The sequence below is a fragment of the Protopterus annectens genome, chromosome 12.part0, assembly GCF_019279795.1.
Source record: "Protopterus annectens isolate FY-2018-M chromosome 12.part0, PAN1.0, whole genome shotgun sequence".
Taxonomy (NCBI): Eukaryota; Metazoa; Chordata; order Ceratodontiformes; family Protopteridae; genus Protopterus; species Protopterus annectens.
The window spans coordinates 600,528,816-600,543,815 of record NC_056746.1 but is presented as its reverse complement, the minus strand read 5'-3'; the positions used below and the strand labels follow the sequence as shown (position 1 = coordinate 600,543,815).

The 15,000-nt window shown below is 36.4% G+C and overlaps 1 protein-coding gene across 2 annotated transcripts in view; it reads right to left on the bottom strand.

Annotated features, from left to right (window-relative positions):
* Positions 1-15,000, bottom strand: part of LOC122816737 — a 228,421-nt gene that overhangs the window by 81,220 nt on the left and 132,201 nt on the right. For both annotated transcript variants that reach the window (XM_044089730.1, XM_044089731.1), the window contains exons 33-34: positions 11,029-11,132; positions 617-732 (exon numbers count right to left, since the gene is read on the bottom strand). In XM_044089730.1, coding sequence (XP_043945665.1) covers positions 617-732; positions 11,029-11,132 — 220 coding nt within the window. The remainder of the gene's footprint in view (positions 1-616; positions 733-11,028; positions 11,133-15,000) is intronic.

Here is a 15,000-nt window from a genome sequence, read left to right as displayed (position 1 = left end):
CATTCCTGTTTGGGCCATTGGGGCGTCCATGGTGATGCGACTGTCTGAGTTACTACAAAGGGTAGAATTAGTATCTTAGAACAACAAAATCATCCCGTGGCTGCCTAACTGATGGCTGGGCCATGTACCCCTTTAACCTATTCAGAGATTGAATGTATGTGTTCTGGTAAAACTCACTGAGGGAGCAGGAAATGAGCACTGAAGTTCTCACCACAGTGGTGAATGCACGGGCAGCTGTGACAACAGCTTGACAGTTCGCAAGCAGAGAAGCAGAAAGATCATACATGAAAAAAATTATCGTTATGTCTTATATCCATTTATTATATTTGAGAGTGCTGACGTTTTTTCTTGTGGGGACTAACCTACTTAGAAAAATAACTGAATGAATGAAGAGTGCATGTTCTTCTAGCAGTCAGGAATTGTGATTTTTGTAACACATGATGTTTATCTTAAATTTGTCATAGCTAATAAGCAACCTACCACCATAACACAGGCAGAGCAGAGATGAAATGGTGCACAATACTGATGCAGAAAGGCAGCACTTCAGCTCAATAGTTTTATAGATATATATAATTTATATGTATATAAAATTAACTCTAGAAAGTCTGATACTTACAACATCTAGGTTAGAATTGATTTTTGTCATTACTGTCACACTTGTATCTTGAACAAACTCTCCAATATATGTTGATACCCATTCTTTGTCAGTGATGCCTTTAGTACACGCAGAACCTATTAAAAATCAGAATTTCTTATCATCAGTGTCTAATTATGTACTACATTGTTTCAGGATTCTACAGTAGTTTTCTTATTCGTCCAATACATGTATTTCTCTTATTCAAGCAAAACATTTATACTTCTAATTTCAAAGTCCCAGAACTAACTGCTTTTTCAGTTATCTCATGTGTTAGGCTGAAATGAGATATTGTCCTCCACATTGGTGTTTCCAAACTACTAATATATTGTACTCAGAAGATATCATGTAACTATATCCTAAGCCATAAGTTAATCCAGGTTCTTCCTTCACAAGATCACCTTCCTACCCATCAAGGCAAATTAGCAGATGCGTAACCTCTGTTGGGGAATGTGTCAACATCCACACTTTATATCAGATTTTGTAAGAAATTCAAAGACACTCAAAGCTTGTAAATTACCATTTTTACTGGGAAAAACTGTGAATTTTGTAAGACAAGAACTTTCTGAATACAACTTTCTAGAATATTAAAACAAAACCTTCAGTATAAAGTATGCCACTTTTGACAACACTAGCTGCTGAAGCTTAATGGCTAAGATTTTCACCTCACAGATACAAGGTCAAAACTTTTTTCTGGCCCTCTGGTCACTGTATGTGTTGTGTTTGCACATTCTCCCATTGTCTGTATGGTGTCTCCACCTACAACCCCAAAACATTCTATGTGGTTCCACCTCAAAATGGAAGGTAATTGACTCAGATCTTGAGATGTCTGCACACAACTTCAAGGGCAGCAGCATCGACTGTAGTTGGTGCCTATTGGGGATGAGTTGTGTTGAATAAGTGCTTTAGCCATCATCTGCAGTGTGCATTATCTTCTGCAGAAGAGCAAGCAGGCCACAGACTGTGCACTTTGTCAGGGCTAGCCCCTCAGTGGTGCAAAATCTGACTCTGTGTGATGTGGTCATGATGACTAATGTTGCTAAAAACGGCAATGCTATTAGCTGATGCAAAGTGAGTTGAGGAAGCATCCTACATTCACCCGTACCAGGGATCTATGTTAATGGTGGGAGGTGTCTAAGCACCCATATTGACAAATTTGTGCCTACCATACAGGCTAGCAGACCCAGATCAGTAGGTTACTGAATGGCTGATGTCAAATTGCCCATATTAGATCACCTGGGATAGCTCTGTTAAGGGAGAGCCGAATTTAAAACCACTCAACCTTCCATAAATAAGTTAAAGATTTCCAAATATAGATTGACTGACCATACAGTATGGAAGTGGGTGACAGGATGGACAGGATGGTAAGTTGGACAGTGGACATCCTGTCTATCCAGAAGACATAGTAGAAGGGCAGTGAGCAAATTCTCTTGGCCTGGGATCCAGAGTCTACTACTCAGGGAAAAGACGGACTAGAAATGGTGTGGGAATTCTGGTGAGAGAGAGACTTCTGAAGACAGTAACAGCTACCATTAGAATCAGTGACAGACAAATGGCAATCAAACACCAGTGTAAAGGTAGACATGTCTTTATGTTCTCAGCCTATGCTCCTCAACAACTCTGTGATGGCAAGGTAGAGAGAGATTTCAGGCAAGAGTTGCAGGATTTCCTTGATAAAGCTGCAGGACAAATTAGTCTGGATAATGGGGAACCTGAATGTTTATTTCAGAACAGTCAAAATATATGAGGTTTGTCTGAGTCCACATGCTTGTGGCAATAGGAACAATGAAGAAGAAGCCATTATAGACTTCTGCCTGGCAAATAGCTTAAAGGTACTCACCACACGATTACCCAAGAGAGTCACAAAGGTAGCTTTCTTCCTTTTTAGGAAGGAGTATTGATGCCAAATCCAATATTGCAAAATAATCTCATGTGAAACAGTCAGCCCCCAGCATAAACCACTGATGACCACAGTCAGCTGCAGACATTGTTCAGAAAAGGCTCTGAGGTAAACAAAGACTAGGCTGAAGACAGGCAAGTTGACTGGAGTGAAAACAAAACAGTTCAAGTAAATACTCTAGTACTCCTGGAAGAAGATCAAATGGCTAGGCCAGAGAATTATGGCTGTGTAGGAAAACAGCATGTTTTAAGAAGATCAAACAAATACCCTGTTAAGCCATGTATAAGGTACATAAGCAAAGATGGTGGTGGAATTCAGAAATCTAGAAAGTTTTCAATAGGAAGAAGGAGTTCAGGAAGACGTTGGAGATATAAATAGATAAATCAGGCTCTGGTTTGCTAACAAAGTGGCTAAGAGACCAGTCAAAAAGGCAAAGAGCAATGTGTCAGATGAACTCCTCCAGTGTCTAAAAACTGACTCAGCTGATGTCACGAAGAAGCTCTATCAGTTTGCTAGGCAACTGCAGAAGTTAGTCAGCAAACATCATTCATAAGGGATGCCTATCATCATCTGCTTACCAGTCCAAGGAATGTCAAAGACAGACAGAAGGATTACTTCAAGAAGTTTCTGAATGAGGAAAACTCAGAGAGAAACTGTAGTGCTGCATGCATGGCATACATTGAAAAGGAAGGAGCAATCCTGTAGTAGAAGTAGAACATACACACAAAATGTTGAACTCACAGAAAACAGCATACTAAGATGAAGTACTACAGATATTAAGTACTTTTGGAGAGATAATGGCTTCTGAGGATACTCATCACAGTATAGAGAGAGAGAGAGAGAAGCATATTCCAAATGACTTGGAATAAGCAATCTAGTGTCTGTTTGTAAGAACAAAGGGGATATTCAAGCTGTGGGTAGTAGAGTAGTACAAAGATCTTATCACAGAGCTTGAAAATACTGCAGAAAGTGCTTGATAAATGAATATGCATAAAGAAGAACAAACAATCAGAGATAAGCAGTTTAGAAGCAGATCAAAATGAAGTCCAACAGACTTAATATTTGCAGTGAGACAAATAGTGGAGAAGAAAGTAGAGATGAAGAAAGAACCCAACTGGACATTAGTAAACTTGCAAAAAGTATATGATAAGGTCAGGAAAGCTGATTTGGGCAGTTGTGTGATGGCTTGAGGCTGTTCAGGGACCCAATGACAAAATTATGAACAGTATTTAGACTCACAGAGGAGATCCCAGTGGGAGTGGATGTGAATCTGAGAATGTATCTAAACCCATTTCTGTCCATACTAGTGATGGACTTCATCATCAAAAAGGTTGAATGGGACAGATCAAAAAAGCTGCTCTTTGTAAATGATGTGGGACTAGAAGTAGACTCTGAACAGGAATTTCATCAAATGATAGATGACTGAGATAAGGCACACAATCAGAAGTGAGGGTGATAGAATTGTAATAGTCACTTTAGATGACCGAAAAACACAACTGAAGGCACACAATCAGAAGTGTGAGTGGTAGAATTCTAATAGTCATTTTTATTCCTTGTTGACTAGAATAACCAGAGTCACAGGCTTAGCTATATTTTAAGGTCACAGTGTAGTTCTTATCTATATAATGAAACTCTGGCATGAACATAAGTCACTTCTGTTTTGTTTAGATAGGTCAGATCTATCATGTTCAACAATGCAAAGCTAACATATTCAGAAGAGTGTTACTGATGGAGTTGTCATAATCACTTATTAAAATGATTTTCGCAAATTAATTTAGTGCATTATGTGACCGTGTGTGTGTGTGTGTGTGTGTGTGTGTGTGTGTGTGTGTGTGTGTGTGTGTGTGTGTATGTATATATATATATATATATATATATATATATATATATATATATATATATATATATATATATATATTTATTTATTTTATTTTATTTGTAGTTGATTTACCAGGATAGTCCATTGGGCCCGTAGTACCCGTTTTCAATGGAGTCCTGGGGAGAAAAGCTCCAAAACAAAGTACAAGGAATTACAAGTAATTGAGGTTCACACTATAACACTTACAATCATATTAAACAGTACAAGGAATTACAAGTAATTGAGGTTCACACTATAACACTTACAATCATATTAAACAGATCCTATTAAAAGCAATTATCAACAACAGTGGTAATAAGGCAATAATAGTGGTTGATAGGAGTAGTCAAATGTGGGTCTAAGTCAAAAAGGAGATGGTTTCTAGAGAAGGGTCTAAGTTATAAGTAGTAAAATTCTAGTATTCTGGTTACATTTTATATGTAAAGTATAGCATAGCAAATGGCAATAACAATTGCAATATGATGTATCTGGAAAGGAAAGTAGAATTGAGACTTAAGGAAAAGTAGAATTTGAGACTTATTAGGAGTTGTTGCTTACTTATGTTAAACTAATTAAGAGAAGAGGCAGTCAGTAGGGGATGGGTTGAACTAGGAGGGATGAGAGCAGGAGCATTCCCAGGAGGATGATAAATGAGTATGCAGGGATTTCTTAAAAGCTGGGAGGTTTGTAGTAGTGCGGATGAAGGGGGAAGGGAGTTCCATTGGCGTGCCAGGGCAAAGGACAGCAGGTTTTTTCCTGGAGAGTGAAGAGGTTTGTACAGTTCTATTAGATTTTGGTTATTAGATCTTAGGAGTCTTTGAGACATGTGCATTTTAAAGGTGGAGGTGAGTGAGGGACAGAGGGATGATTTGAAAATGAGTTTGTGGGCAAAAATGAGCTGAGTAAAGGACAGATAGTTAGGAACCTCAAGCCAGTTTAGTTTGTGGAGAGATACACAGTGGTGGGTAGATGCTTTGTGGCCAGTGGCAAATTTTGCAATTTTATTATAACATGTGGACAGTTTTGTTTTAAGGGATGATTGAAGGTTTGTTAGGATAGGAGCGCCGTAAAGAAGGGAAGGGATAAGGAATGTTGTAGCCAGAGTGAGCTTAGTAGTAGTAGTTGTAGAGAGGAATTGATTTTGGCGATAAAGCATGCCAAGTTTAATGTGGGTTTTTTATGTTTAGTAGTAAGTGGCTATTGAATGTGAGTTTGTCATCAATCTGGACCCCTAGTAGTTTGCTTTCTGATACTAGTTCAAGAAGTGTGTGGTTTTGGCCGATGATAGAGAATGTATTTTTGTCAATGGTTGTGTTTTTTGAGGGGGTAAATATCATAAGCTTGGTTTTTGATGCATTGAGAGCAAGATGATTGTTTTTCATCTACTGTTCAGTGGTAGAGAAGGCGTCTTGGGTTAATTTTAAGAGAGATGGAATGGATGTGGCTGTGCAGATAATTGTGGAGTCATCTGCATATTGAACGAGTTTGGCATGGGGAACTGAGTGATAGAAGTAATTTATGAATATATTGAAGAGGAGAGGGCCCATGATGGAACCTTGTGGGACTCCAGTGGGTGTATTCAGGAAGGGGGAGATGGCTGTTTTCCATTTGACTGCTTGTTGCCTGTAGGAGAGATAGCTGGTGAACCAATTGATAGCGGCAGGGGAAAGGTTTAAGTTAGATAGCTTAGTAAGGAGAAGGCTATGAGATATAGTATCAAAGGCTTTAGAGAGGTCGAGAAGGAGGGAGGATACAATACAGCCAGAATCTCTAGCTGCATTTACAGTTTCTAGGAAGGAAAGGAGGGCAGTCGTGGTGCTGTGGCTGGGTCTGAAACCATGTTGTGTGGAGGTTAGTAGGTTATTATCTAGGAGATAGGGGAGGAGTTGGAGATGGATGCATTCTTCTAAGAGTTTTGATATTGGAGAAAGGATGGCGATGGGGCAGAAGTTAGAGATGTCGTTGTTTTTGCCTCCTTTATGCAAAGGTATGATGAAAGCTTTTTTCCAGAGTATTGGAACATAACTTTCTTGGATAGATCGGTTTATTAGGATGCTAATGGGAAAGGAGATGGCTTCGGCAGTTATGTTAAGGAAGGATGAGTGTATATTATCAGGTGCATTAGTACATGGTTTAAGCTTTTGCAATAGTTTTTTATGGTAGAGGTAGGGATGGGTTTTAGGGAGAAAGATGGGAGATGAGAGGTAGGAGATGGGGGGGTAGGAGGAGGGGTGTGGGCATAGAGGGTGGGTTGATATTGGAGAAGGAAGTGGTTAGTTTAGAGATAGAGTCTAAGAAGAAAGAGTTGAATTGGGTGGTGAGATTGATATCTGGAGCATTTGGGTCTGGACTTGGGTTTACTGTAGTGCCAGGTTTTAGGAGTTTGTTGATGCCTTTCCAGAATTTTTGAGGATTTGTTTTATGGTTGTTTTGAAGTGTGGAGAAGTAGTTTTTTCGATCTATAGTAATAAGCTTTTTAACTTTGTTACGAAGAGTTTTGAATTTGTTAAGGTTAGAGGGGGTTTTGTTTTTTTGGTAGCATGCCCAGGTTTTGTCTCTCAGATGCATGGCAGTTAGTGTGTTTTTTGTTAACCAGGGGGCAGTATTGTTCCGTATTCTTTTGGTTTTTATGAGTGCGATGCTATCCAGGAGATTTAGGAAATTAGTATTGAAGTAAGCTACAGCATTGTCCAGGGGTAGAGTTTTTAGTGGGCCCCAATTTATTGATTTTAGGGAGTCTGAGAAGGTTACTGGGTTAAAGTTTTTTAGGTTGCGACTGCTAATATAGTTATGTGTTGCCTGTAGTGTACATGGAAGACGTTTGGTGAAGATGGGAAGATGGTCACTGAGGGAGTTGGGAAGAGTTCCACTGTCGGTATAATAGTGGGGGTGAGAGACTAGGATCAAATCTAGGGTACTGCCAGTGGAGAGATCTTTAGAGGGTCTTGTAGGTAGGTTGATGAGCTGAGAGTATTTAAAAAGGTTAATATGTATAGGGTGTGTGGAGGATTGAATGGAAGACCAATTAATATTTGTGTCACCCATGATAATAGTTTCGTAGGTGATATTGATAGAAAGCCAGGATAGGATATCTTCTAATACTGAGACATTGTTGCCAGGGGGGATGTAAAGTGAAACTATGCAGATGTGTTTATGTTTATTTAGCTGAAATATAGCTAACAGTAATTCTGCATTGGAGAAATTTGGAATGGGTTTGTTATAGAGGGTGATGGATAGGATGGAAGAATATAGTAAAGCTACCCCGCCACCTTTTTTGTGAGTTCTGTCTTTTCTGATTATTGAGTAGTTTGGTGGAAGAATTTCAGTGTCTTTTATATGAGGTTTTAGCCAGGTTTCAGAAAGAGCTAAGATGTCAGGTTTGTTATGGAAAAGCCATGCATGAAGATTAGGGATTTTATTTGCTATACTTTGGGCATTTAGAGAGGCTAGTAGAATGGATTTTGATATAGAGGTAGTTGTGATTGGGCCTGGGTTAGGGTGTATGTCACCGGATAGAAGTATGGTTGTAAGGTATTTGATTAAGTTACGAATGTGTTTGGATTGTGTAGTTTGAATATTATTGTTTATTGGATATTTGTGGATACTGGAGCTTAGGAAGGGACTATGGAGTTTATAAGGAGAGGTTATTTTGAATTTAAAGAATAGATTGAGGTTAATGGGATAGAGTTCAGGTGTTATTGAGTGAAATGAATGTAAGTGGGAAGGGGGGAGAGTGCTTGTGGAGTGAAAGGGTGGTATATGGTTTGTGGTGTTGTGTTGAGAGAGGTAGTGGAAGTATGTAAGGATGAGAATTAATAGTAGATGGATTAGGAATGATGTGCACTTAGTAATCATGATGTGTTGTTGTTAAAGTGTAGTGTATAGTGTAGTTACAAAGGGGTGTGAAAATGTTATTGTATGATAGGATATGTTGAGAGGTGTGATGAGGTGTCTTATGAGAGAGTTATATTTAGTGAAAGTTGAAAAAGGTGGACTGCTGTAGGTGCTAAGTAGGTAGTTAAGGATTGTAGTGAAGGTAGGGGGTGTGAGGAATGTGATGGTGAGGGGGGGAGTGGTTTAATTAGTAGAGGGGAAGTAGGAGGTGGATATATAGTAGGATAGAATATATATATATATTTTTTTCTAATTTTCTGAATACGTGTTTATCATATTTGCACAGAAGATAGTGGGTTTCAATTTTTTCAGTGTTAGTGGTTAGCCATTGTTTCCTTTATTTATTTCATACAGAAATTGGTCTGTTTTTATTTACCCGTCTATGTTTCAATAAAGAGATTTATTAAACCAAAACAAAACAAAAAACTAAAACTAAAGACATATGGGATGAAACTGTGTCCACACATGTCAGTGGTCATGACAGCAAATGGAGGAAATCAGAAGGAGCTTAAACTGAGATAGATGTGAAGAACATGGAACTTGTTAGCTTCAGTTATCTGTGAGGTGTGGTTAAGTAGAAAAGAAGTCTGAATGAGGGAGTCAAAGCTAGAATCAGAGAGTCTGCAGGAAACTGGAGCAAATTGTTACTGTGAGATACAAGACTACAAAAGAAATTGAAAAGTAACGTGTGCAAAACAATGGTATGCCTTTGATCTATGCATGTCACAAAAACCTAGGCAGTAAAGGCTGATGAAGAATAAGGTGATGGAAATGAAGTGCTTAAGCAGATTACATGATGTACACTGTAGGACAGAAGAAGAAATAACGTAATCACGGAGAACAAATTTTGTTTCTTCAGTCACATGCACAGAAGATAAAAAGGTGATTTTTTTTTAAAGCATATTTGGGACATATAGGAAGAAGACAATAGGTACCAGGACATCCATCCAATAGAAAGATGGTCTGAATAAGAGAACACCTAAGGCAGACAGACATGACATTTGCAGAAGTTATGACAGTTGTTGTCAACCAAGAGGTGTGGTGACAGTTGATACAGCACCCTGACCCTACGCAATAACTAGACAATGCAATCATATACAATAAACACTGCATTGTAATAAGCTTTGTGTCCTACACACAAGATTTAAGAAAAATAAAGATTAAAATGTATTAACTTTAAAGTTATGAATTGCATAAATTAGCAACATTTATATTTTATATGTGTCTAGTAAACTGCACTAAGATAGACAATGACAGGTTTGGAGATATGCAAGGTCAGAAATGGCTGTACAGCATGAAGTAAGCAGTTATGGATATTAATTCAGACCTAACCTACCAAAGCTATCACACTTGCTAAACAGAAAAAAGAAATGACTGATAGTAAAATAAAATGGGCAATATCAGGTTTCCATAGAGTAAAACCTCATACTTCTGTTTCATGTCTATACACACAGTATCTCTTTTACACAATATAATCAATTCAATTCAAGTCAAAGACTGCTTTGTCTTTGAGAAAGGAGAAAAACCCTTAAATAGTTTTATCATCAACAATCTTTTTTTAGGCTGAAGTGACAAATTTGGAGGGGCTGTATTCAGCCCATTATCTCTTATATCATCTTGAGAAAGGATGGTAAAAAATTACAAAACCTTTTACAATGAAACAAAACAGCAGAAGAGTGGTACAGATAGCTTTGGAATGAAATGAAAGGAACAAGCACTGCAGGGGAAACATTAGATCAAAGGAGAAATAAGAGATATAGTGGAAAGGAGAAGCTAGAAGAAATGGGTGAATAGGAGGTGTGAATCCTATATGAAAAGGATCAAAGAGGTGCAGTGCCCAATAAAGTAGTGCATGATGATAAACAAGTTAAGAAGGGGATGGATTTAAAGTAATGTCATGATTGCCTTTTACTGACTGACTATAAACAAAACAATGGACTAGCAGCTTACTATAAAACAAATAAAAAGAAAAAAATGCTACTCAGGAGTCACTAACCAGAATTTATTACATCTACAAACACATCATTTTAAGTGCTTTCATTCATTTCGGTAAGGAACTTATTCAGAAACACTGACTGACTATTTATATTTTCCCTAATCAGAAAGCAACAGTTGTACAATTTTAAATTTTCTTTGACAAGACAGTGAGAACTAGGTGGTAGCATGCAATTCTCTTTTAAGATTTAAATTAACGTTAGAAATTGGTATTGTTTCATTAATTTCCTCAAACCTCTTTTTGATATGTCTTTTTAGAGGATAGACATTTTTTCATTAATGTCTAACAGTAATCCTTTAAAGACTATTCATTTCCATGAAGGTTGCATGACTTAACTTTCATTTTATGAGGAGGTAGTGGGTAATGTGAAAAGCTCAACTAATGCACAATTCTTGTACTGTGCTTGGGAAGACAGCAAAGTTATGGAAAAAATAAAGGAAAGTTGAACTGTTTAGTATATTTCTGAGAAAGCAAGAATGAAATCAGTTCAACTAGTCTTTGACCTGATGGATGTCTTTACTGAATATTATCAAACGGAAGGCAGAGTGTTTGATATTTACAGACAACAATCAATCTCTTCACTTCTAAGAGTTTTGAGTTAATTTTCATTTAAAAAAATACATCATGCATGCACATTTTCTTAAAAGGAAAACAAACTATTGTTATCCTTTCTTATATGAGCAAGGCAAAATTAAGTCATTACTGAACATATCTAAAGCTGTTAGTTAAGAAAAGTAAATTATTACCTTCTCTTTGAGAAATTTCTTGGAGCTGGTTGATAACTTTTCCTTGTATTGCATTACGCTGGTCACTGGATAATTGATCATACTGATCACTAAGTGGTTTAACACTAAGAGAAAATATGAATTATTTATCATAAGTTCATCTACAGACTGACAAAATGTAACAAATTCTGACAATATTATAAAATATTGAAGAACATGATTATTCTTTGGCAACTTGTAAACAAAATGGATACTGTTATTTTTTTTCTTGAACTGCCCTGTCTGTTCAGGCATAGTACCATTATTTAAATACAACATTTTAAAAACTCAGAAACAAAAACCACATACATGTTATTAAGGAAAAATAAATCCTGTACCGGGGAAAAAACCTAATCACTTCCTTATGTAGGCAGGTGTTGGTTATTCCTTCTAAATTTCTGCAAATTAATGCAATTAATTCTAGGATTCCTGATCCTTATGGATGGGAAAATATTTCCATCACATTCATCCTTGTGTTTTTTTAGCTAGCTTACAGAGTTTTGAATTTGTCAGAATATCATTTGCCTGAATTAATTTCTCAACTGTTGGCCCTCCAATAAGCAGTTAGGTGTTAGGTATGAGTCTTCCATCATTATTCATTAGTAGTATCTATGTATACTACAACATCAACAGTTGCAAAATAAAAATAGATACAAATTTCTCTCAAAAAGACAGAAACTGATGGGCATATTCAGAATCATAAATGGGAACCTGTTATCAAAAAACAGTTTGGTAGTGCAATTGTTAAATAAGAAAAAGTTGTTAACATGAAGAATACATTAAAAGGTTTGAAGTAAGGACATTTAAGTACACTAAATTTGGCTAACTGATATAACAATCTTTAGTTCAGAAATGAAAAGGTCTAAGCCTGTCTTAAAAGCAGTGCCAAATCTAGGCCATGCATGTTTTTCTTGTATAATTTTTGCTAAATAGACACTTGAATGACAATATTGACCAAAAGGCCATATAATAGCCATCCTGGTTTAATCCTTAAAACCTTTACTCTGTATTTTTCTTTATTAGTAACAGTACTGGAATATATATCCATTAACTAGGCTACAAGACTCCCACTTCTTAATAAAGTTCTTTGTAACTGTCTTCATAAGTATTAGGTTACTAATTATTAACATATTGTATCTCTTTTTCTGTTTTACCCAGTTCATAACTGTATGCCTCCGTAAGTTACTTTTATGCTATTAGGATTTATTGTCACATAACTATGTTAAATTTTTGGTCAGTACTTTGGACACTAATTCTCCATTTCTTCATTTGTTTCATATCCCACTGACCAACACTATTTACTTCCATATCTTCTTCCAACTCTTACTTTCTACAACAGTCTTTTTCTTCACTTCATAAGTTTCCTGCCTTGGCAACATAATTTCTACATACCTCTTCTTAGATTTTAATTACTACCTTTGTACTTCAGATACCTCATTCCCATCCACAGAGTGTCGCACACTCAAATTTCCAGTCTAGATTTATCATTTTGACTTTGCATAGAAACGCCACATAGGAATGTTTCTCTTTACCACACTTATTACACACAGTAATAAATTTTGCTTTACATGACCATTTCCCCAGATATTTAGCAATGCTATTTTTTTAACACAACAATCAAATGGCCATCTGTACAGCAATATTAGTGGGATCCATAATATAAACTCCTCATATTTGTATCAGAATAGACATGGGAACTATTTAAACTATTCTTCATTCTAGCAGAACATACTCTTACCACTCTCCGTTTTTAAAAAGTCTCTTTTTAAGTAGGCTAAAAAACATCCCACAATACTTTTTGTGTCTTATTCATTGTCTTTAATGTCTAGAGCATCAATCTTAGTATTGAAAACAATTCTGCTATGAAATATTGAAAAAGTGTTTACTGTATAATTATTCAAGACAGTCATGTTTTATCTTTACTCCAATTTATTGCAACGTTCATGATACTGCCTTCCTACTCTATTTATTGATTGATTTATTTACTTATTTGCCATTTGGCAAGTCTATTGTTGAAAATAAAGTCCTTTTATATCACACAGCTTTTAAACAAAGGGGTTGTCTAGATCTAGGGATGCCATTGTTGCCCTTTACGCAGCCCTCATTAGGTCAGTCATTGTGTATAATGCCCCCTTTGGCATTTATCTGTCCAGACACATGCATCAATTGGAACACCCACAGAGAAACCTTACTAAAAGAATACAAGACCTGAACAACATATCCTACATAGACAAATCCAAATCCTTGTCACTATACTCTGTAGCCTACAGACTTTTAAGAGGTGACCTGTGTCTGGCATGCAAGGGATCCTTCAACCCATTATTGATGGATTTACTGCACATCAGCAAGTCAAATGGCATCAAAAATACTTGCTCTAGGGATCTAAACATCTTCTGCAACAAGAAAAGAACAGTTTGGAGGGACAGGTATATTTTGCAGAGTATACCACTGCTATGGAGCAGATTCCTCATTCACATAAAACAAAGTTCAACCTTGCCCATTTGCAAGTGCAAGTTATATCTATGGATGGGAAAGATAAAATTCACCCCAAGACTTCCTCCTGTACTACTAATGGACAGATGCAGCTCCTAATTACTCTATCTAATGCATGGGTCTCATCAGATTAACTATGGTACCATACCAGTTATTTTCATTAGGGATAATATATAAATATTGACCATGGGGATGGCTAAGGCCAAGCTATAACCAAATGGGATAGGTAGTTTCAAGCACACAAAGGGAAATTTTCCAGGGTTAAAATGGCCATCAAGGGCAGCTAGCCTATTACGTACATATGAAACTAAGAACCTATAACAAAACTAGCAAAATAATAAATAAACAAAAAGACTGAGAACCTTTGAATAGACTAAAAAAAGTTTGACTGTTAATTTAGTTAATAAGATTGCCCCAAGAGGTTTGTGGATTTGTACTCTACTTGGTCTGGGCAAGGGTGACTAAATATTACAGGAATGGCATGTACCAATACATTATTTATACATTATAATAGACAAATTGCCAGGTTTAATTATCTGATTTTTTTGTTTAAATGATAAAAAAGGAAAGTTCAAAATCCACTCCCAAAATGTATTACCATTCAACTAATTTATGTCTATATTAAGAAATCTGAGGAGAAACTGCCAGCCAAAAAGATCTAAGAAATACATCTATGATTTAATTGCTTGTAAAACAGGTCATACTACTGGTTGTAAAATGGAAAGTACTGTAAGATTTAATCTGAATTCTCCAAATAAAACAGTTAAAATAAGGTGGGAGACTCATCCTGTTGACTCTATTTTAAGACGTAGTGAATTTTCATATAATATTGACAGTTCTTTAACAGAAATGAAACACAGTCAATAGGTGATTCAAGTGGTGACTCCCTACTGAATAAATGACCAATTACCATTTGAGAAAAGCAAACAGAAACGGGGAGGGTAGGAATCAGTGTGCAATACCAAGTTCTTCTACCAGAAATAGTCAACTGTGTGAATTTGACTACAGAGTAAACAACTTGGTTATTAATGTCTCTTCATGCAGCCTTACTAAGGATAAGTTGACATTTTTGAATTAGGGACTAAATTTTATACCTAACCAGTATGGTTCAGAAAATCAAACAATATTTGATTTTGAACATTTTTGTCATTTACTTAAACTAAAGTTGTATTATTTTTCAGAATAAAGATACTGGTGATGCAGTTGATAATAGTTTTGAATAGACCAGTTTAAGTTTAGGGATGCATATTTTCAACCTCCATATTAGCTAAGGTTAAGTTATTTAAAGAAAAAGTTATGATGGAATTGCATGATAAATTAACCACTATTTTAAAGGAATTTGGGTATAATTTAGCAAAAGGGGAACACTCTTCACTTAATAAGCTAATCCATACAAATGACATAGTTATTCTGAAAGCAGATACAGAGGGGGAGTTTTTAGAATGGATCATGAAGCTTATG